Raw genomic sequence first — 22,500 nt, forward strand, 5'->3', positions numbered from 1 at the left:
TATCAGCCACTAAAAACCTAGTCAATCAGGCACCCAATCAAGTCAAGTAGCTAACTTGGATTATGAGTATTGGAGCTTGCACTTTTGGGACTATTCCATGTATTCTATTTTACCTGGCAAACTAAATGAAGAGCAGCAAGAGTCTCAAGAAGCATTTGTCAAATGTATTGATCCAGGTCTGGTTTCCCTTTTGGGTTGTCCCAAAACCAACCTCCTTAGTGGATTGTCCCAGTACTGACCTCCTTAGTGGATTTTCCCAGTACCAACCTCCTTAGTGGGTTATCCCAGTACCAACCTCCTTTGTGGGTTATCCCAGTACCAACCTCCTTGGTGGGTTATCCCAGTACCGACCTCCTTAGTGGGTTATCCCAGTACTGACCTCCTTAGTGGGTTGTCCCAGTACCAACCTCCTTAGTGGGTTGTCTCAGTACCAACCTCCTTAGTGGGTTGTCTAAGTACCAACCTCCTTAGTGGGTTGTCCCAGTACCAACCTCCTTAGTGGGTTATCCCAGTACCAACCTCCTTAGTGGGTTGTCCCAGTACCAACCTCCTTAGTGGGTTGTCCCAGTACTGACCTCCATAGTGGATTGTCTAAGTACCAACCTCCTTAGTGGGTTATCTCAGTACCCCTCTCCTTAATGGGTTGTCTCAGTACCAACCTCCATAGTGGGTTGTCCCTGTACCAACCTCCTTAGTGGGTTATCCCAGTACCAACCTCCATAGTGGGTTATCCCAGTACCAACCTCCTTAGTGGGTTGTCTCAGTACTGACCTCCATAGTGGATTGTCTCAGTACCAACCACCTTAGTGGGTTGTCCCAGTACCAACCTCCTTAGTGGGTTATCCCAGTACCAACCTCCATAGTGGGTTGTCCCAGTACCAACCTCCTTAGTGGGTTGTCTCAGTACCAACCTCCTTAGTGGGTTGTCTCAGTACCAACCTCCTTAGTGGGTTGTCTAAGTACTGACCTCCTTAGTGGGTTATCCCAGTACCAACCTCCTTAGTGGATTGTCTCAGTACTGACCTCCTTAGTGGGTTATCTCAGTACCAACCTCCTTAGTGGGTTGTCTCAGTACCAACCTCCTTAGTGGGTTGTCTCAGTACCAACCTCCTTAGTGGGTTATCCCAGTACCAACCTCCATAGTGGGTTGTCCCAGTACCAACCTCCTTAGTGGGTTATCCCAGTACCAACCTCCATAGTGGGTTGTCCCAGTACCAACCTCCTTAGTGGGTTGTCCCAGTACCAACCTCCATAGTGGGTTGTCCCAGTACCAACCTCCATAGTGGGTTGTCCCAGTACCAACCTCCTTAGTGGGTTATCCCAGTACCAACCTCCATAGTGGGTTGTCCCAGTACCAACCTCCATAGTGGGTTGTCTAAGTACTGACCTCCTTAGTGGGTTGTCTCAGTACTGACCTCCTTAGTGGGTTATCTCAGTACTGACCTCCTTAGTGGGTTATCTCAGTACCCCTCTCCTTAATGGGTTGTCTCAGTACCAACCTCCATAGTGGGTTGTCCCTGTACCAACCTCCTTAGTGGGTTATCCCAGTACCAACCTCCTTAGTGGGTTGTCCCAGTACCAACCTCCTTAGTGGGTTGTCCCAGTACCAACCTCCTTAGTGGGTTGTCTCAGTACTGACCTCCTTAGTGGGTTGTCCCTGTACCAACCTCCTTAGTGGGTTATCCCAGTACCAACCTCCTTAGTGGGTTGTCCCAGTACCAACCTCCTTAGTGGGTTGTCTCAGTACTGACCTCCATAGTGGGTTGTCTCAGTACTGACCTCCTTAGTGGGTTATCCCAGTACCAACCTCCTTAGTGGGTTATCCCAGTACCAACCTCCTTAGTGGGTTGTCCCAGTACCAACCTCCTTAGTGGGTTATCTCAGTACTGACCTCCTTAGTGGGTTGTCTCAGTACTGACCTCCATAGTGGGTTATCCCAGTACCAACCTCCTTAGTGGGTTGTCTCAGTACCAACCTCCATAGTGGGTTGTCTCAGTACTGACCTCCATAGTGGGTTATCCCAGTACCAACCTCCTTAGTGGGTTGTCTCAGTACCAACCTCCATAGTGGGTTGTCCCAGTACCAACCTCCTTAGTGGGTTGTCCCAGTACCAACCTCCTTAGTGGGTTGTCTCAGTACTGACCTCCTTAGTGGGTTGTCCCTGTCCTAACCTCCTTAGTGGGTTGACCCCATACTGACCTCCTTAGTGTCCCCTCCATCATAAGGAGCCCAGGTCAGTTTGTAGAGGACGATGCCCGGAGCAGAGTGATCCCAGCTGACCCGGAAGCTCTCTGCGGTGACCTCACTGGCCTGGAGGTCAAGAGGGCCTGGTACAGGGTCTATTAGAGAGATCAAACAGCATCATCAGAACAGTAAGATCAGCTATAACATGAAGTAAAACACACATCACTTCTGACTGGAAAAACTCATACTACAGTCCTATTCTGACCTGGTTAGTACCAATAAAATAGTTCCTAAAGTGCAAACCCTGTCCATCTGGCACTACTCTGAGAGACTCTGATTGGTTCTTACCGGTGGTGAAGCTGCCAGAGAGGGCTTCTGATTGGCCCTCGTCGTAGATCCCAAATATGGCTACCTCATACTCCCTTGCAGACATCAGGTCATTCAGAGTCCAGGACGTGACTGGACCCACATCCACCTAAGGGGAAACAGAGACACACAGTATTGACAGAAGAGAGAGAGACACAGTATTGACAGAAGAGAGAGAGACACAGTATTGACAGAAGAGAGAGAGAGAGACACACAGTATTGACAGAAGAGAGAGAGACACAGTATTGACAGAAGAGAGAGAGAGAGACACACAGTATTGACAGAAGAGAGAGAGACACAGTATTTACAGAAGAGAGAGAGAGACACACAGTATTGACAGAAGAGAGAGAGAGACACACAGTATTGACAGAAGAGAGAGAGACACAGTATTTACAGAAGAGAGAGAGAGACACACAGTATTGACAGAAGAGAGAGAGAGACACACAGTATTGACAGAAGAGAGAGAGAGACACACAGTATTGACAGAAGAGAGAGAGAGACACACAGTATTGACAGAAGAGAGAGAGAGACACACAGTATTGACAGAAGAGAGAGAGACACAGTATTGACAGAAGAGAGAGAGAGACACACAGTATTGACAGAAGAGAGAGAGAGACACACAGTATTGACAGAAGAGAGAGAGAGAGAGACACACAGTATTGACAGAAGAGAGAGAGAGAGAGACACAGACACACAGTATTGACAGAAGAGAGAGAGAGAGAGAGAGACACACAGTATTGACAGAAGAGAGAGAGAGAGACACACAGTATTGACAGAAGAGAGAGAGACACAGTATTGACAGAAGAGAGAGAGAGACACACAGTATTGACAGAAGAGAGAGAGACACAGTATTGACAGAAGAGAGAGAGAGACACACAGTATTGACAGAAGAGAGAGAGACACACAGTATTGACAGAAGAGAGAGAGACACACAGTATTGACAGAAGAGAGAGAGAGACACACAGTATTGACAGAAGAGAGAGAGACACACAGTATTGACAGAAGAGAGAGAGAGACACACAGTATTGACAGAAGAGAGAGAGAGACACACAGTATTGACAGAAGAGAGAGAGAGATACACACAGTATTGACAGAAGAGAGAGAGAGAGACACACAGTATTGACAGAAGAGAGAGAGAGACACACAGTATTGACAGAAGAGAGAGAGAGAGAGACACACAGTATTGACAGAAGAGAGAGAGACACAGTATTGACAGAAGAGAGAGAGAGACACACAGTATTGACAGAAGAGAGAGAGACACAGTATTGACAGAAGAGAGAGAGACACAGTATTGACAGAAGAGAGAGAGAGACACACAGTATTGACAGAAGAGAGAGAGAGACACAGTATTGACAGAAGAGAGAGAGAGACACAGTATTGACAGAAGAGAGAGAGACACACAGTATTGACAGAAGAGAGAGAGACACACAGTATTGACAGAAGAGAGAGAGACACACAGTATTGACAGAAGAGAGAGAGAGACACACAGTATTGACAGAAGAGAGAGAGAGACACACAGTATTGACAGAAGAGAGAGAGACACAGTATTGACAGAAGAGAGAGAGACACACAGTATTGACAGAAGAGAGAGAGAGACACACAGTATTGACAGAAGAGAGAGAGACACACAGTATTGACAGAAGAGAGAGAGACACACAGTATTGACAGAAGAGAGAGAGAGACACACAGTATTGACAGAAGAGAGAGAGACACACAGTATTGACAGAAGAGAGAGAGACACACAGTATTGACAGAAGAGAGAGAGACACACAGTATTGACAGAAGAGAAAGAGACACACCGTATTGACAGAAGAGAGAGAGAGACACACAGTATTGAGAGGACAGACAGACAGACAGACAGACAGACAGACAGACAGACAGACAGACAGACAGACAGACAGACAGACAGACAGACAGACAGACAGACAGACAGACAGACAGACAGACGTAATATATGTATAACTCTATGTTAAATCCCCTAGTCTTGTTCTAGGTTAAATCCCCTAGTCTTGTTCTAGGTTAAATCCCCTAGTCTTGTTCTAGGTTAAATCCCCTAGTCTTGTTCTAGGTTAAATCCCCTAGTCTTGTTCTAGGTTAAATCACCTAGTCTTGTTCTAGGTTAAATTCCCTAGTCTTGTTCTAGGTTAAATCCCCTAGTCTTGTTCTAGGTTAAATCCCCTCGTGTTGTCTCTCACCTCATCAGTCTTTAGCCCGTCAGTCTTGACGTACATGATGTGGTATCCTGTCACCTTCCTAGAGGCAGCTTCCCACGACAGTTTGGCTGAGTTGTGGTCCACCTCAGAGAACACAAGGTTCTTGGGAGGGCTCAGTGGGTTATCCCAGTACCAACCTCCTTTGTGGGTTATCCCAGTACCAACCTCCTTGGTGGGTTGTCCCAGTACCGACCTCCTTAGTGGGTTATCCCAGTACTGACCTCCTTAGTGGGTTGTCCCAGTACCAACCTCCTTAGTGGGTTGTCTCAGTACCAACCTCCTTAGTGGGTTGTCTAAGTACCAACCTCCTTAGTGGGTTGTCCCAGTACCAACCTCCTTAGTGGGTTATCCCAGTACCAACCTCCTTAGTGGGTTGTCCCAGTACCAACCTCCTTAGTGGGTTGTCCCAGTACTGACCTCCATAGTGGATTGTCTAAGTACCAACCTCCTTAGTGGGTTATCTCAGTACCCCTCTCCTTAATGGGTTGTCTCAGTACCAACCTCCATAGTGGGTTGTCCCTGTACCAACCTCCTTAGTGGGTTATCCCAGTACCAACCTCCATAGTGGGTTATCCCAGTACCAACCTCCTTAGTGGGTTGTCTCAGTACTGACCTCCATAGTGGATTGTCTCAGTACCAACCTCCTTAGTGGGTTGTCCCAGTACCAACCTCCTTAGTGGGTTATCCCAGTACCAACCTCCATAGTGGGTTGTCCCAGTACCAACCTCCTTAGTGGGTTGTCTCAGTACCAACCTCCTTAGTGGGTTGTCTCAGTACCAACCTCCTTAGTGGGTTGTCTAAGTACTGACCTCCTTAGTGGGTTATCCCAGTACCAACCTCCTTAGTGGATTGTCTCAGTACTGACCTCCTTAGTGGGTTATCTCAGTACCAACCTCCTTAGTGGGTTGTCTCAGTACCAACCTCCTTAGTGGGAAGAGAGAGAGAGACACACAGTATTGACAGAAGAGAGAGAGAGATACACACAGTATTGACAGAAGAGAGAGAGAGAGACACACAGTATTGACAGAAGAGAGAGAGACACACAGTATTGACAGAAGAGAGAGAGACACACAGTATTGACAGAAGAGAGAGAGAGACACACAGTATTGACAGAAGAGAGAGAGAGACACACAGTATTGACAGAAGAGAGAGAGAGATACACACAGTATTGACAGAAGAGAGAGAGAGAGACACACAGTATTGACAGAAGAGAGAGAGAGACACACAGTATTGACAGAAGAGAGAGAGAGAGAGACACACAGTATTGACAGAAGAGAGAGAGACACAGTATTGACAGAAGAGAGAGAGAGACACACAGTATTGACAGAAGAGAGAGAGACACAGTATTGACAGAAGAGAGAGAGACACAGTATTGACAGAAGAGAGAGAGAGACACACAGTATTGACAGAAGAGAGAGAGAGACACAGTATTGACAGAAGAGAGAGAGAGACACAGTATTGACAGAAGAGAGAGAGACACACAGTATTGAGAGAAGAGAGAGAGACACACAGTATTGACAGAAGAGAGAGAGACACACAGTATTTACAGAAGAGAGAGAGAGACACACAGTATTGACAGAAGAGAGAGAGAGACACACAGTATTGACAGAAGAGAGAGAGACACAGTATTGACAGAAGAGAGAGAGACACACAGTATTGACAGAAGAGAGAGAGAGACACACAGTATTGACAGAAGAGAGAGAGACACACAGTATTGACAGAAGAGAGAGAGACACACAGTATTGACAGAAGAGAGAGAGAGACACACAGTATTGACAGAAGAGAGAGAGACACACAGTATTGACAGAAGAGAGAGAGACACACAGTATTGACAGAAGAGAGAGAGACACACAGTATTGACAGAAGAGAAAGAGACACACCGTATTGACAGAAGAGAGAGAGAGACACACAGTATTGAGAGGACAGACAGACAGACAGACAGACAGACAGACAGACAGACAGACAGACAGACAGACAGACAGACAGACAGACGTAATATATGTATAACTCTATGTTAAATCCCCTAGTCTTGTTCTAGGTTAAATCCCCTAGTCTTGTTCTAGGTTAAATCCCCTAGTCTTGTTCTAGGTTAAATCCCCTAGTCTTGTTCTAGGTTAAATCCCCTAGTCTTGTTCTAGGTTAAATCACCTAGTCTTGTTCTAGGTTAAATTCCCTAGTCTTGTTCTAGGTTAAATCCCCTAGTCTTGTTCTAGGTTAAATCCCCTCGTGTTGTCTCTCACCTCATCAGTCTTTAGCCCGTCAGTCTTGACGTACATGATGTGGTATCCTGTCACCTTCCTAGAGGCAGCTTCCCACGACAGTTTGGCTGAGTTGTGGTCCACCTCAGAGAACACAAGGTTCTTGGGAGGGCTCAGTGGCACTGCGGACACAAAGGGGTTAACTCAAAATGTCATGTTGAAGAGATCAATCAATCAATCAATCAATCAAATGTATTTACAGAGCCCTTTTTCCATCAGCAGACACTAAGTGCTATACAGCTACAACTTCTGAAGACAGGAAGACCTACAGTATATCTGTCCTCGGGAAGACCTTCAGTATATCTGTCCTCAGGAAGACCTACAGTATATCTGTCATCAGGAACACCTTCAGTATATCTGTCCTCAGGAAGACCTTCAGCCCTCAGGAAGACCCAGTATATCTGTCCTCAGGAAGTATACCTGTCATCAGGAAGACCCACAGTATATCTGTCCTCAGGAAGACCTACAGTATATCTGCCCTCAGGAAGACCCACAGTATATCTCCTCAGGAAGACCCACAGTATATCTGTCCTCAGGAAGACCCACAGTATATCTGTCCTCAGGAAGACCTTCAGTATATCTGTCCTCAGGAAGACCTTCAGTGTATCTGTCCTCGGGAAGACCTTCAGTATATCTGTCCTCAGGAAGACCTTCAGTATATCTGTCCTCAGGAAGACCTACAGTATATCTGCCCTCAGGAAGACCCACAGTATATCTGTCCTCAGGAAGACCCACAGTATATCTGTCCTCAGGAAGACCCACAGTATATCTGTCCTCAGGAAGACCCACAGTATATCTGTCCTCAGGAAGACCCACAGTATATCTGTCCTCAGGAAGACCTTCAGTATATCTGTCCTCAGGAAGACCTTCAGTGTATCTGTCCTCGGGAAGACCTTCAGTATATCTGTCCTCAGGAAGACCTTCAGTATATCTGTCCTCGGGAAGACCTTCAGTATATCTGTCCTCAGGAAGACCCACAGTATACCTGTCATCAGGAAGACCCACAGTATACCTGTCCTTTATCTGAATTGTTGAATATTTAACAGTAGGTTTAAGAGGACACTTACAGGTGGTCTGCTGGCTACTCATAGGATCGCTAGCTTCTTCTCCATACATGGCGTAGACTGTCACCGTGTACTCAGTGGCAGGAGTCAAGTCCTCCAGCTGTAGATCAGTTACTGCGTCTGACACCTTCATCTGTTGGTATTAAAAGAGGGAAATGGGAAAGCATCGATGAAGGTCCAGATGACACAGTGGTGTGAGTCCCAAATTACAACCTATTCCTTATATAGTGCACTACTTGTGTAGTGGACTAATGTAGTCAACAGGGTACTGTTGGGACTAAAGCCAAGAAGCGCCATCTGGAAGCCTGATTAGTACGGAGAATAATTCAACATGAAACATGTCACTTCTTTGCACTGTCTGAAGACAGCTGTACAGAACGTACAGTATTATTTCTGAGGCACGCAATACTGTAGAAAAAGCAGAGTCGTTTATCTTGTGGAATAATCCGGACCGTGGCCGCACTTTGGAAGGGCCGCGGGCCACACACAGAGAGGTAAAACCAAAGTTCCCCATATTATATATATATATATATATACATACACTGCTCAAAAAAATAAAGGGAACACTAAAATAACACATCCTAGATCTGAATGAATGAAATAATCTCATTAAATACTTTTTTCTTTACATGGTTGAATGTGCTGACAACAAAATCACACAAAAATGATCAATGGAAATCAAATGTATCAACCCATGGAGGTCTGGATTTGGAGTCACACTCAAAATTAAAGTGGAAAACCACACTACAGGCTGATCCAACTTTGATGTAATGTCCTTAAAACAAGTCAAAGTGAGGCTCAGTATATCAGTGTGTGGCCTCCACGTGCCTGTATGACCTCCCTACAACGCCTGGGCATGCTCCTGATGAGGTGGTTGGTCTCCTGAGGGATCTTCTCCCAGACCTGGACTAAAGCATCCGCCAACTCCTGGACAGTCTGTGGTGCAACGTGGCGTTGGTGGATGGAGCGAGACATGATGTCCCAGATGTGCTCAATTGGATTCAGGTCTGGGGAACGGGCGGGCCAGTCCATAGCATCAATGCCTTCCTCTTGCAGGAACTGCTGACACACACCAGCCACATGAGGTCTATCATTGTCTTGCATTAGGAGGAACCCAGGGCCAATCGCACCAGCATATGGTCTCACAAGGGGTCTGAGGATCTCATCTCAGTACCTAATGGCAGTCAGGCTACCTCTGGCGAGCACATGGAGGGCTGTGCGGCCCCCCAAAGAAATGCCACCCCACACCATGACTGATCCACCGCCAAACCGGTCATGCTGGAGGATGTTGCAGGCAGCAGAACGTTCTCTACGGCGTCTCCAGACTGTCACATGTGCTCAGTGTGAACCTGCTTTCATCTGTGAAGAGCACAGGGCGCCAGTGGCGAATTTGCCAATCTTGGTGTTCTCTGACAAATGCCAAACGTCCTGCACGGTGTTGGGCTGTAAGCACAACCCCCACCCGTGGACGTCGGGCCCTCATACCACCCTCATGGAGTCTGTTTCTGACCGTTTGAGCAGACACATGCACATTTGTGGCCTGCTGGAGGTCATTTTGCAGGGCTCTGGCAGTGCTCCTCCTGCTCCTCCTTGCACAAAGGCGGAGGTAGCGGTCCTGCTGCTGGGTTGTTGCCCTCTTACGGCCTCCTCCACGTCTTCTGATGTACTGGCCTGTCTCCTGGTAGCGCCTCCATGCTCTGGAAACTACGCTGACAGACACAGCAAACCTTCTAGCCACAGCTCGCATTGATGTTCCATCCTGGATGAGCTGCACTACCTGAGCCACTTGTGTGGGTTGTAGACTCCGTCTCATGCTACCACTAGAGTGAAAGCACCGCCAGCATTCAAAAGTGACCAAAACATCAGCCAGGAAGCATAGGAACTGAGAAGTGGTCTGTGGTCATCACCTGCAAAACCACTCCTTTATTGGGGGTGTCTTGCTAATTGCCTATAATTTCAACCTGTTGTCTATTCCATTTGCACAACAGCATGTGAAATTTATTGTCAATCAGTGTTGCTTCCTAAGTGGACAGTTTGATTTCACAGAAGTGTGATTCACTTGGAGTTACATTGTGTTGTTTAAGTGTTCCCTCTGTTTTTTTGAGCAGTGTATTTTATAAACTCAGTCGAGGTCTCAACTTACTGTTGCGGGTTAGAAGATTAGAATACACAAGTTGCAATTTCAAAATGTGGTGGTACATCGTCAGTTTTTCTCTTGTTCTGCCAGTCACTGATAGTCAGTCAATTAGCCCGTGTCAGTTAGTTTAGCGGACAGCTATCTAAACTTGTTATCATGGTTGAAATACCGACCAGGGGCCCCCATCGATTCTGTTAGTCAGTGTCACTCAGATATCATATTAAAAAATGCAAAAAATCCACCTCATGTCAGAATGTAAAACAGCTCATTTTCCTCTCTGCCCTCATGTCAAAATGTAAAACAGCTCATTTTCCTCTCTGCCCTCATGTCAAAATGTAAAACAGCTCATTTTCCTCTCTGCCCCCTCATGTCAGAAAGTAAAAGCTAATTTTCCTCTCTGGTCTCATGTCAAAATGTAAAACAGCTAATTTTCCTCTCTGGCCTCATGTCAAAATGTAAAACAGAGACAGGGACAGAGACAGAGACAGGGACAGGGACAGGGACAGGGACAGGGACAGGGACAGAGACAGGGACAGACACAGGGACAGGGACAGACACAGGGACAGGGACAGATACACAGACAGGGACAGGGACAGAGACGGGGACAGAGAGGAACAGGGACAGATACAATGACAGAGACAGAGACAGGGACAGAGACGGGGACAGAGAGGGACAGGGACAGATACAATGACAGAGACAGAGACAGGGACAGAGAGAGACAGGGATAGAGAGAGACAGGGACAGAGACAGGGACAGAGATAGGGACAGAGAGAGACAGGGACAGAAACAGAGACAGAGGTAGGGACAGAGACAGAGATAGGGACAGGGACAAATACCGAGACAGAGATAGGGACAGAGAGAGACAGGGACAGATACATGGACAGAGAGAGACAGGGACAGGGACAGAGACAGGGACAGAGACAGGGACAGAGACAGGGACAGAGACAGGGACAGAGACAGGGACAAAGACAGGGACAGAGGATGTCCTCTTATTGAGGCCTCTCCTGCCTCCATGACACCACCAGATCCAATAAGCCTGTGGAGCCTCCAGATCACCAGGGTTCTGCTGGTTCTGTTCAGCAGCAGATCTACTGACACAAGGCCTCCCATCCCCGGTGCTCCTGTGGTTTAGGAACTAGGGATTATCCATGCTATATTTCATCAGGAGAAAAGAGACACGGACCACCAGCAGCCCCTCCAGGAAGAACCCTCCCCCAGACCGATCCCACCCAGGCTTGCGGCCCTCCGGCTGGGGTACCTCTTTCTCGTCGGAGGCCTGGTCCTCGGTCAGGGGGGCGTATAGGACCATGTACCCCGAGACGCCCTGCACACCGCTCCACCGCGCCCGCATGGTGTTGTGGGTAACGTCGTACAGCTCCAGGCCGTTCACCATGGGGAGAGCCACTGAGACACACGTGAACACACGCAGGAACGCGCACACACAGGAACGAACAGACACACACAGAGAGTTGGGTTAAACCCAGGTGAAAGAGTATGTTTACACACATCCAACTTGGCCCAGGAGGAAAAAAAAAACAAGTGTAGAAAATAGTCTTGCTGAAAATGAGAAGGGAGGTGGACTCACATGTGGTCTCGCTGCCACGAAGTGCCTCGCTAGCTGAGCTGGTGTAGACAGCGAACACAGCTAACTGGTACTCTGTTAAGGAGTTGAGATGCCGCAGAACCACAGAGTTCTCTGTGCCGTCCACCACAGCCTGGGAGAGATACAAAGAGAGATACACAGAAACTGGGTCAGAGAGACACACAGAGACTGGGTCAGAGAGATACACAGAGACTGAGAAGACACAAAGTCTTCTCATGCTTTGTTGATTTCAAAAAAGCCTTCGACTCAATCTGGCATGAGGGTCTGCTATACAAACTGATGGAAAGTGGTGTTGGGGGTAAAACATACGACATTATAAAATCCATGTACACAAACAACAAGTGTGCGGTTAAAATTGGCAAAAAACACACACATTTCTTCACACAGGGTCGTGGGGTTAGACAGGGATGCAGCTTAAGCCCCACCCTCTTCAACATATATATCAACGAATTGGCGCGGGCACTAGAAAAGTCGGCAGCACCCGGCCTCCCCCTGCTAGAATCCGAAGTCAAATGTCTGCTGTTTGCCGATGATCTGGTGCTTCTGTCACCAACCAAGGAGGGCCTACAGCAGCACCTAGACATTATGCACAGATTCTGTCAGACCTGGGCCCTGACAGTAAATCTCAGTAAGACCAAAATAATGGTGTTCCAAAAAAGGTCCAGTCACCAGGACCACAAATACAAATTCCATCTAGACACTGTTGCCCTAGAGCACACAAAAAACTATACATACCTTGGCCTAAACATCAGCGCCACAGGTAACTTCCACAAAGCTGTGAACGATCTGAGAGACAAGGCAAGAAGGGCATTCTATGCCATCAAAAGAAACATAAATTTCAACATACCAATTAGGATTTGGCTAAAAATACTTGAATCAGTCATAGAGCCCATTGCCCTTTATGGTTGTGAGGTCTGGGGTCCGCTCACCAACCAAGAATTCACAAAATGGGACAAACACCAAATTGAGACTCTGCACGCAGAATTCTGCAAAAATATCCTCCGTGTACAACGTAGAACACCAAATAATGCATGCAGAGCAGAATTAGGCCGATACCCACTAATTATCAAAATCCAGAAAAGAGCCGTTAAATTCTACAACCACCTAAAAGGAAGTGATTCACAAACCTTCCATAACAAAGCCATCACCTACAGAGAGATGAACCTGGAGAAGAGTCCCCTAAGCAAGCTGGTCCTGGGGCTCTGTTCACAAACACAAACACACCCTACAGAGCCCCAGGACAACAGCACAATTAGACCAAACCAAATCATGAGAAAACAAAAAGATAATTACTTGACACATTGGAAAGAATTAACAAAAAAACAGAGCAAACTAGAATGCTATTTGGCAGAATACCTGACCACTGTGACTGACCCAAAATTAAGGAAAGCTTTGACTATGTACAGACTCAGTGAGCATAGCCTTGCTATTGAGAAAGGCCGCCGTAGGCAGACATGGCTCTCAAGAGAAGACAGGCTATGTGCTCACTGCCCACAAAATGAGGTGGAAACTGAGCTGCACTTCCTAACCTCCTGCCCAATGTATGACCATATTAGAGAGACATATTTCCCTCAGATTACACAGATCCACAAAGAATTCGAAAACAAATCCAAATTTGAAAAACTCCCATATCTACTGGGTGAAATTCCACAGTGTGCCATCACAGCAGCAAGATTTGTGACCTGTTGCCACGAGAAAAGGGCAACCAGTGAAGAACACACACCATTGTAAATACAACCCATATTTATGCTTATTTATTTTATCTTGTGTCCTTTAACCATTTGTACATTGTTAAAACACTGTATATATATATATATATATAATATGACATTTGTAATGTCTTTACTGTTTTGAAACCTCTGTATGTGTAATGTTTACTGTTAATTTTTGTTGTTTTTTACTTTATATATTCACTTTGTATGTTGTCTACCTCACTTGCTTTGGCAATGTTAACACATGTTTCCCATGCCAATAAAGCCCTTGAATTGAATTGAATTGAATTGACTGGGTCAGAGAGATACACAGAGGCTGGGTCAGAGAGATACACAGAGACTGGGTCAGAGAGATACACAGAGACTGGGTCAGAGAGATACACAGAGACTGGGTCAGAGAGATACACAGAGACTGGGTCAGAGAGATACACAGAGACTGGGTCTGAGAGATACACAGAGACTGGGTCTGAGAGATACACAGAGACTGGGTCAGAGAGATACACAGAGACTGGGTCAGAGAGATACACAGAGACTGGGTCAGAGAGATACACAGAGACTGGGTCAGAGAGATACACAGAGACTGGGTCAGAGAGATACACAGAGACTGGGTCTGAGAGATACACAGAGACTGGGTCTGAGAGATACACAGAGACTGGGTCAGAGAGATACACAGAGACTGGGTCAGAGAGATACACAGAGACTGGGTCAGAGAGATACACAGAGACTGGGTCAGAGAGATACACAGAGACTGGGTCAGAGAGATACACAGAGACTGGGTCAGAGAGATACACAGAGACTGGGTCAGAGAGATACACAGAGACTGGGTCTGAGAGATACACAGAGACTGGGTCTGAGAGATACACAGAGACTGGGTCAGAGAGATACACAGAGACTGGGTCAGAGAGATACACAGAGACTGGGTCAGAGAGATACACAGATACTGGGTCAGAGAGATACACAGAGACTGGGTCAGAGAGATACACAGAGACTGGGTCAGAGAGATACACAGAGACTGGGTCTGAGAGATACACAGAGACTGGGTCTGAGAGATACACAGAGACTGGGTCAGAGAGATACACAGATACTGGGTCAGAGAGATACACAGAGACTGAACATTAAAAACCCTACTGGGTGGGAGAGTAAGATGGAGTGTGTATACCTCTTCAGGCCGTCCTCCCTGGGTAGCAGGGTAGAACACCACACGGTACTTCTCTACACTGCCGGGAGCGTGACTCCAGGACACCATGAAACTCCTGGCTGTCACCTCTGATGTCACTAGGTCCTGAGGGGCTCCCTGTGTCTCCTGACCTGCAGACTCTCCTGGAGGAACACACATTCAGATAGTACAGGACAGCATCATCTAAGGTGACAGACTGTACAGTATACTGTATGGACATGTTGATGTCACTAGGTCCTGAGGAGCTCCCTGTGTCTCCTGACCTGCCGTCTCCTCTGGAGATACATTACAACGGATCGCTAGAGAATGCATGGTATGGAAAGTTTGTACAGTACACTCTTAGAAATAAAATATGCTATCCAGAACCTAAAAGGGTTCTTTGGCTGTCCCCATAGGAGAACCCTATGAAGAACTATTTTTGGTTCCAACTAGAACCCGCACTTAGACATACACACTTAGAAAAAAGGGTTCCAAAAGGGTTCTTCAGCTGTCCCCATAGGAATACCTTTATTGGTTACAGGTAGAACCCAAAAGGGTTCCATGTAGAACTCTTTCCATAGAGGGTTCTAAATGGAACCCAGAAGGGTTCTACCTGTAACCAATAAAGGTATTCCTATGGGGACAGCCGAAGAACCCTTTTGGAACCCTTTTTCTAAGTGTGTATGTCTAAGTGCCGTGTTTATTCAGTATGCACTAAATACAGTGCCTTGCGAAAGTATTCGCCCCCCTTAAACTTTGCGACCTTTTGCCACATTTCAGGCTTCAAACATAAAGATATAAAACTGTATTTTTTTGTGAAGAATCAACAACAAGTGGGACACAATCATGAAGTGGAACGACATTTATTGGATATTTCAAACTTTTTTAACAAATCAAAAACTGAAGAATTGGTCGTGCAAAATTATTCAGCCCCCTTAAGTTAATACTTTGTAGCGCCACCTTTTGCTGCGATTACAGCTGTATGTCGCTTGGGGTATGTCTCTATCAGTTTTGCACATCGAGAGACTGAAATTTTTTCCCATTCCTCCTTGCAAAACAGCTCGAGCTCAGTGAGGTTGGATGGAGAGCATTTGTGAACAGCAGTTTTCAGTTCTTTCCACAGATTCTCGATTGGATTCAGGTCTGGACTTTGACTTGGCCATTCTAACACCTGGATATGTTTATTTTTGAACCATTCCATTGTAGATTTTGCTTTATGTTTTGGATCATTGTCTTGTTGGAAGACAAATCTCCGTCCCAGTCTCAGGTCTTTTGCAGACTCCATCAGGTTTTCTTCCAGAATGGTCCTGTATTTGGCTCCATCCATCTTCCCATCAATTTTAACCATCTTCCCTGTCCCTGCTGAAGAAAAGCAGGCCCAAAACACGATGCTGCCACCACCATGTTTGACAGTGGGGATGGTGTGTTCAGCTGTGTTGCTTTTACGCCAAACATAACGTTTTGCATTGTTGCCAAAAAGTTCAATTTTGGTTTCATCTGACCAGAGCACCTTCTTCCACATGTTTGGTGTGTCTCCCAGGTGGCTTGTGGCAAACTTTAAACAACACTTTTTATGGATATCTTTAAGAAATGGCTTTCTTCTTGCCACTCTTCCATAAAGGCCAGATTTGTGCAATATACGACTGATTGTTGTCCTATGGACAGAGTCTCCCACCTCAGCTGTAGATCTCTGCAGTTCATCCAGAGTGATCATGGGCCTCTTGGCTGCATCTCTGATCAGTCTTCTCCTTGTATGAGCTGAAAGTTTAGAGGGACGGCCAGGTCTTGGTAGATTTGCAGTGGTCTGATACTCCTTCCATTTCAATATTATCGCTTGCACAGTGCTGCTTGGGATGTTTAAAGCTTGGGAAATCTTTTTGTATCCAAATCCGGCTTTAAACTTCTTCACAACAGTATCTCGGACCTGCCTGGTGTGTTCCTTGTTCTTCATGATGCTCTCTGCGCTTTTAACGGACCTCTGAGACTATCACAGTGCAGGTGCATTTATACGGAGACTTGATTACACACAAGTGGATTGTATTTATCATCATTAGTCATTTAGGTCAACATTGGATCATTCAGAGATCCTCACTGAACTTCTGGAGAGAGTTTGCTGCACTGAAAGTAAAGGGGCTGAATAATTTTGCACGCCCAATTTTTCAGTTTTTGATTTGTTAAAAAATTTGAAATATCCAATAAATGTCGTTCCACTTCATGATTGTGTCCCACTTGTTGTTGATTCTTCACAAAAAAATACAGTTTTATATCTTTATGTTTGAAGCCTGAAATGTGGCAAAAGGTCGCAAAGTTCAAGGTGGCCGAATACTTTCGCAAGGCACTGTATGGACAGCATTATGATGATTCTGCAATGAGGATTAAGTATAAAGTGTATTAAACAGACAGGAGTTATTTCAATATTAAAGACTGGGCACTGTGTCTAAGTGAATGAGACAGTATGTACTGTAAATATATACAGTAGTATGAGGACTGAGACAGTATGTACTGTAAAGATATACAGTAGTATGAGGACTGAGACAGTATGTACTGTAAAGATATACAGTAGTATGAGGACTGAAGACTGGGTACTGTGTCTAAGTGAATGAGACAGTATGTACTCTAAAGATATACAGTAGTATGAGGACTGAAGACTGGGTACTGTGTCTAAGTGAATGAGACAGCATGTACTGTAAATATATACAGTAGTATGAGGACTGAGACAGTATGTACTGTAAAGATATACAGTAGTATGAGGACTGAAGACTGGGTACTGTGTCTAAGTGAATGAGACAGTATGTACTGTAAAGATATACAGTAGTATGAGGACTGAAGACTGGGTACTGTGTCTAAGTGAATGAGACAGTATGTACTGTAAAGATATACAGTAGTATGAGGACTGAGACAGTATGTACTCTAAAGATATACAGTAGTTTGAGGACTGAAGACTGGTTACTGTGTCTAAGTGAATGAGACAGTATGTACTGTAAAGATATACAGTAGTATGGTGAATGAGACAGTATGTACTGTAAAGATATACAGTAGTATGGTGAATGAGACAGTATGTACTGTAAAGATATACAGTAGTATGATGACTGAAGACTGGGTACTGTGTCTAAGTGAATGAGACAGTATGTACTGTAAATATATACAGTAGTATGAGGACTGAAGACTGGGTACTGTGTCTAAGTGAATGAGACAGTATGTACTGTAAAGATATACAGTAGTATGAGGACTGAAGACTGGGTACTGTGTCTAAGTGAATGAGACAGTATGTACTGTAAAGATATACAGTAGTATGAGGACTGAAGACTGGGTACTGTGTCTAAGTGAATGAGACAGTATGTACTGTAAAGATATTTTTTTTATTTTTATTTTACCTTTATTTAGCCAGGCAAGTCAGTTAAGAACAAATTCTTATTTTCAATGACGGCCTGGGAACAGTGGGTTAACTGCCTGTTCAGGGGCAGAACGACAGATTTGTACCTTGTCAGCTCGGGGGTTTGAACTCGCAACCTTCCGGTTACTAGTCCAACGCTCTAACCACTAGGCTACCCTGCCGCCCCATATACAGTAGTATGAGGACTGAAGACTCGGTACTGTGTCTAAGTGAATGAGACAGTATGTACTGTAAAGATATACAGTAGTATGGTGAATGAGACAGTATGTACTGTAAAGATATACAGTAGTATGAGGACTGAAGACTGGGCACTGTGTCTAAGTGAATGAGACAGTATGTACTGTAAAGATATACAGTAGTATGAGGACTGAAGACTGGGCACTGTGTCTAAGTGAATGAGACAGCATGTACTGTAAAGATATACAGTAGTATGAGGACTGAGACAGTATGTACTGTAAAGATATACAGTAGTATGAGGACTGACGTGACAACATCTTTGCTCTCTGATTTGATTTGTTCACCTTTGATCTCCTTGTCCTGCTCCTCTACCCGTTCACAGACTATCTGGGTCAGTCCCTCTATGATAGAGCTCATGACGCTGAAGTCTGCCACGTTGTACACATGAGTGTTGTCAGGCTCAGAAGCTATGGCCCTCAGCTCATTCTCATCAGCATTCTTTACACCTGCACACAGGGAGAGAGAGCACTAAGATCAAGATTAAGATCTAGATTAAGATCTAGATTAAGATGTAGATCAAGGTTTAGATCAAGATTAAGATCCAGATCAAGATTAAGATCTAGATGAAGATTTAGATCCATATTTAGATCAAGATCAAGATTTAGATCAAGATTTAGATTAAGGTCTAGATCAAGATTAAGAACTAGATCAAGATTTAGATCAAGATTAAGATCAAGATCTATCTGTTTCCTTTTGTTTCCCTTAACAAAACACAAAGGAAAAAAATGAATCCATGTCAGCCTTTACCTCTAAAACAACTAACTGTGTCCTACCGACAGCATCGAAACAACTAACTGTGTCCTACCGACAGCATCGAAACAACTAACTGTGTCCTACCGACAGCATCGAAACAACTAACTGTGTCCTACCGACAGCATTAAAACAACTAACTGTGTCCTACCGACAGCATCGAAACAACTAACTGTGTCCTACCAACAGCATCGAAACAACTAACTGTGTCCTACCGACAGCATCGAAACAACTAACTGTATCCTACCGACAGCATCGAAACAACTAACTGTGTCCTACCGACAGCATCGAAACAACTAACTGTGTCCTACCGACAGCATCGAAACAACTAACTGTGTCCTACCGACAGCATCGAAACAACTAACTGTGTCCTACCGACAACTAACTGTGTCCTACCGACAGCATCGAAACAACTAACTGTGTTCTACCGACAGCATCGAAACAACTAACTGTGTCCTACCGACAGCATCGAAACAACTAACTGTGTCCTACCGACAGCATCGAAACAACTAACTGTGTCCTACCGACAGCATCGAAACAACTAACTGTGTCCTACCGACAACTAACTGTGTCCTACCGACAGCATCGAAACAACTAACTGTGTCCTACCGACAGCATCAAAACAACTAACTGTGTCCTACCGACAACTAACTGTGTCCTACCGACAGCATCGAAACAACTAACTGTGTCCTACCGACAACTAACTGTGTCCTACCGACAGCATCAAGTCTCACAGCATGAATATACTGGGCCTTCGGAAAGTATTCAGACCCCTTGACTTTTTCCCCAAAATGTTACGTTACATCCTTATTGTAAAATGTATTATATAAAATAAACCTTTCACCAATCTACTCACAATATCCCATAATGACAAAGCGAAAACAGGGTTTTTAGATATTTTTGCAAATTAAAAATGAAAAATTATTTTAAAAAATACCTGATTTATATAAGTATTCAGACCCTTTGCTATGAAACGCGAAATTGAGCTCAGGTGCATCCTGTTTCCATTGAACATCCTTGAGATGTTTCTACAACTTGGAGTCCACCTGTGGTAAATTCAATTGATTGGACATGATTTAGTAAGGCACACACCTGTCTATATAAAGGTCCTACAGTTGACAGTGCATGTCAGAGCAAAAACCAAGCCATGAGGTCAAAGGAATTGTCCGTAGAGCTCCGAGACAGGATTGTGTCGAGGCACAGATCTGGGGAAAGGTACCAAAACATTTCTGCAGCATTGAAGGCCCCCAAGAACGCAGTGGCCTCCATCATTCTTAAATGGAAGAAGTTTGGAACCACCAAGACTCATCCTAGAGCTGGCCGCCAAGCAAAACTAAGCAATTGGGGGAGAAGGGCCTTGGTCAGTGAGTAACCAGAGTTCCTCTGTGGAGATGGGAGAACCTTCCAGCAGGCTGTCATGTAAAAGGCACATGACGGCCTGCTTGGAGTTCGCCAAAAGGAACCAAAAAATTCTCAGACCATGAGAAACAAGATTATTTGGTCTGATGAACTCTTTGGCCTGAATGCCAAGCTAGTCAGCATTGCGGCAAAGATGAACAGAGTACAGAGAGATCCTTGATGAAAACCTGCTCCAGAGCGCTCAGGACCTCAGACTGGGGCGAAGGTTCACCTCCCAACAGGACAACGACCCTAAGCACACAGCCAAGAGAACGCAGGGGTGGATTCGGGACAAGTCTCTGAGTGTCCTTGAGTGGCCCAGCCAGAGCCATCTCTGGAGAAACCTGAAAATGCTTCAACAAAGTACTGAGTAAAGGGTCTGAATACTTATGTAAATGTCTTATTTCAGTTGTATTTTCACTGTAGTGCTCCTAAAGAGAACCATCATGTGTTCATACTACAGTAAGGACAACAAGGCCTTGAGTCCTACCAATGGCGAAGAGTTCGATGCCAGCGTCCCTCAGGCTCTGGGCAGGGGGGATCACGTCATCCTGGGACTTCCCATCTGTGATTAGGATACCGACTTTGGGTACCCCGCTCCTGGAGCCTGACTCGGGCTTGAAGCTGTTCTCCAGGATATAGGTCAGGGCCAGGCCTACACAGATACACAGAAATACACTGAGTCGACAAAACATTAGGAACACCTGCTAGTTCCATGACACAGACAGACCAGGTGAATCCAGGTGAAAGACATGATCCCTTATTGATGTCACTTGTTAAATCCACTTCAATCAGTGTAGATGAAGGGGAGGAGACGGGTTAAAGAAGGATTTTTAAGTCTTGAGACAATTGTGACATGGATTGTGTATGTGTGTCATTCAGAGGGTGAAAGGGCAAGACAAAATATTTAAGTTCCTTTGAACGGGGAGTGGTAGTAGGTGACAGGAGCGTCAAGAACTTCAACGCTGCTGGGTTTTCCACACGTAACAGTTTCCTGTGTGTATCAAGAAGAATGGTCCACCACCCAAATGACATTAAGGGCAACTTGACACAACTGTGGGAAGCATTGGAGTCAACATGGGCCAGCATCCCTGTGGAACGCTTGAAACACCTTGTAGAATCCATGTCCCGATGAACTGAGGCTGTTCTGAGGGCAAAAGGGGGTGCAACTCAATATTAAGAAGGTGTTCCTAATGTTTTGTACACTCAGGGAACCCAGATACACACAGATATATAGAGTTACGCAGTTCAGTTACACAGCTACACAGTTACACATATAGACAACTACACAGATAGACAACTACACAGCTAGACAACTACACATATAGACAACTACACATATAGACAACTACACATATAGACAACTACACAGATAGACAACTACACAGCTAGACAACTACACATATAGACAGATAGACAGCTAGACAGCTACACAGATAGACAGCTACACAGATAGGCAGCTAGATAGATACACAGATAGACAGCTAGACAGATACACAGCTAGACAGCTAGACTACTAGACAGCTACACAAATAGACAGCTTGACAGATAGACAGATACACAGCTACACAGTTTGACAGATACACAGCTAGACAGCTACACAGCTAGACAGCTAGACAGCTAGACAGATACACAGATAGACAGCTACACAGATAGACAGCTATACAGATAGACAGCTATACAGATAGACAGCTAGACTACTAGACAGCTACACAAATAGACAGCTTGACAGATAGACAGCTATACAGCTACACAGATAGACAGCTATACAGGTAGACAGCTATACAGCTACACAGATAGACAGCTACACATATACACAGCTACACAGCTATACAGCTACACAGATAGACAGCTACACAGATAGACAGCTAGATAGATACACAGCTACACAGATAGACAACTACACAGCTACACAGATAGACGGATACACAGATAGACAGACAGATAGACAGACAGATAGACAGACAGATAGACAGACAGATAGCTAGACAGATAGCTAGACAGATAGCTAGACAGATAGCTAGACAG

General features: G+C 45.2%; 1 protein-coding gene across 1 annotated transcript in view; it reads right to left on the reverse strand.

Moving 5' to 3' along the window:
* Positions 1-22,500, reverse strand: part of LOC139393661 (collagen alpha-1(XIV) chain-like) — a 243,447-nt gene that overhangs the window by 145,076 nt on the left and 75,871 nt on the right. The window contains exons 8-16 of the mRNA XM_071142003.1: positions 20,963-21,127; positions 18,609-18,770; positions 14,697-14,857; positions 11,808-11,937; positions 11,481-11,626; positions 8,089-8,218; positions 7,004-7,143; positions 2,533-2,659; positions 2,200-2,339 (exon numbers count right to left, since the gene is read on the reverse strand). Of these exons, the coding sequence (XP_070998104.1) occupies positions 2,200-2,339; positions 2,533-2,659; positions 7,004-7,143; positions 8,089-8,218; positions 11,481-11,626; positions 11,808-11,937; positions 14,697-14,857; positions 18,609-18,770; positions 20,963-21,127 (1,301 nt within the window). The remainder of the gene's footprint in view (positions 1-2,199; positions 2,340-2,532; positions 2,660-7,003; positions 7,144-8,088; positions 8,219-11,480; positions 11,627-11,807; positions 11,938-14,696; positions 14,858-18,608; positions 18,771-20,962; positions 21,128-22,500) is intronic.

Source organism: Oncorhynchus clarkii, unplaced genomic scaffold (assembly GCF_045791955.1).
Source record: "Oncorhynchus clarkii lewisi isolate Uvic-CL-2024 unplaced genomic scaffold, UVic_Ocla_1.0 unplaced_contig_9595_pilon_pilon, whole genome shotgun sequence".
In the NCBI taxonomy this organism is placed as follows: Eukaryota; Metazoa; Chordata; class Actinopteri; order Salmoniformes; family Salmonidae; genus Oncorhynchus; species Oncorhynchus clarkii.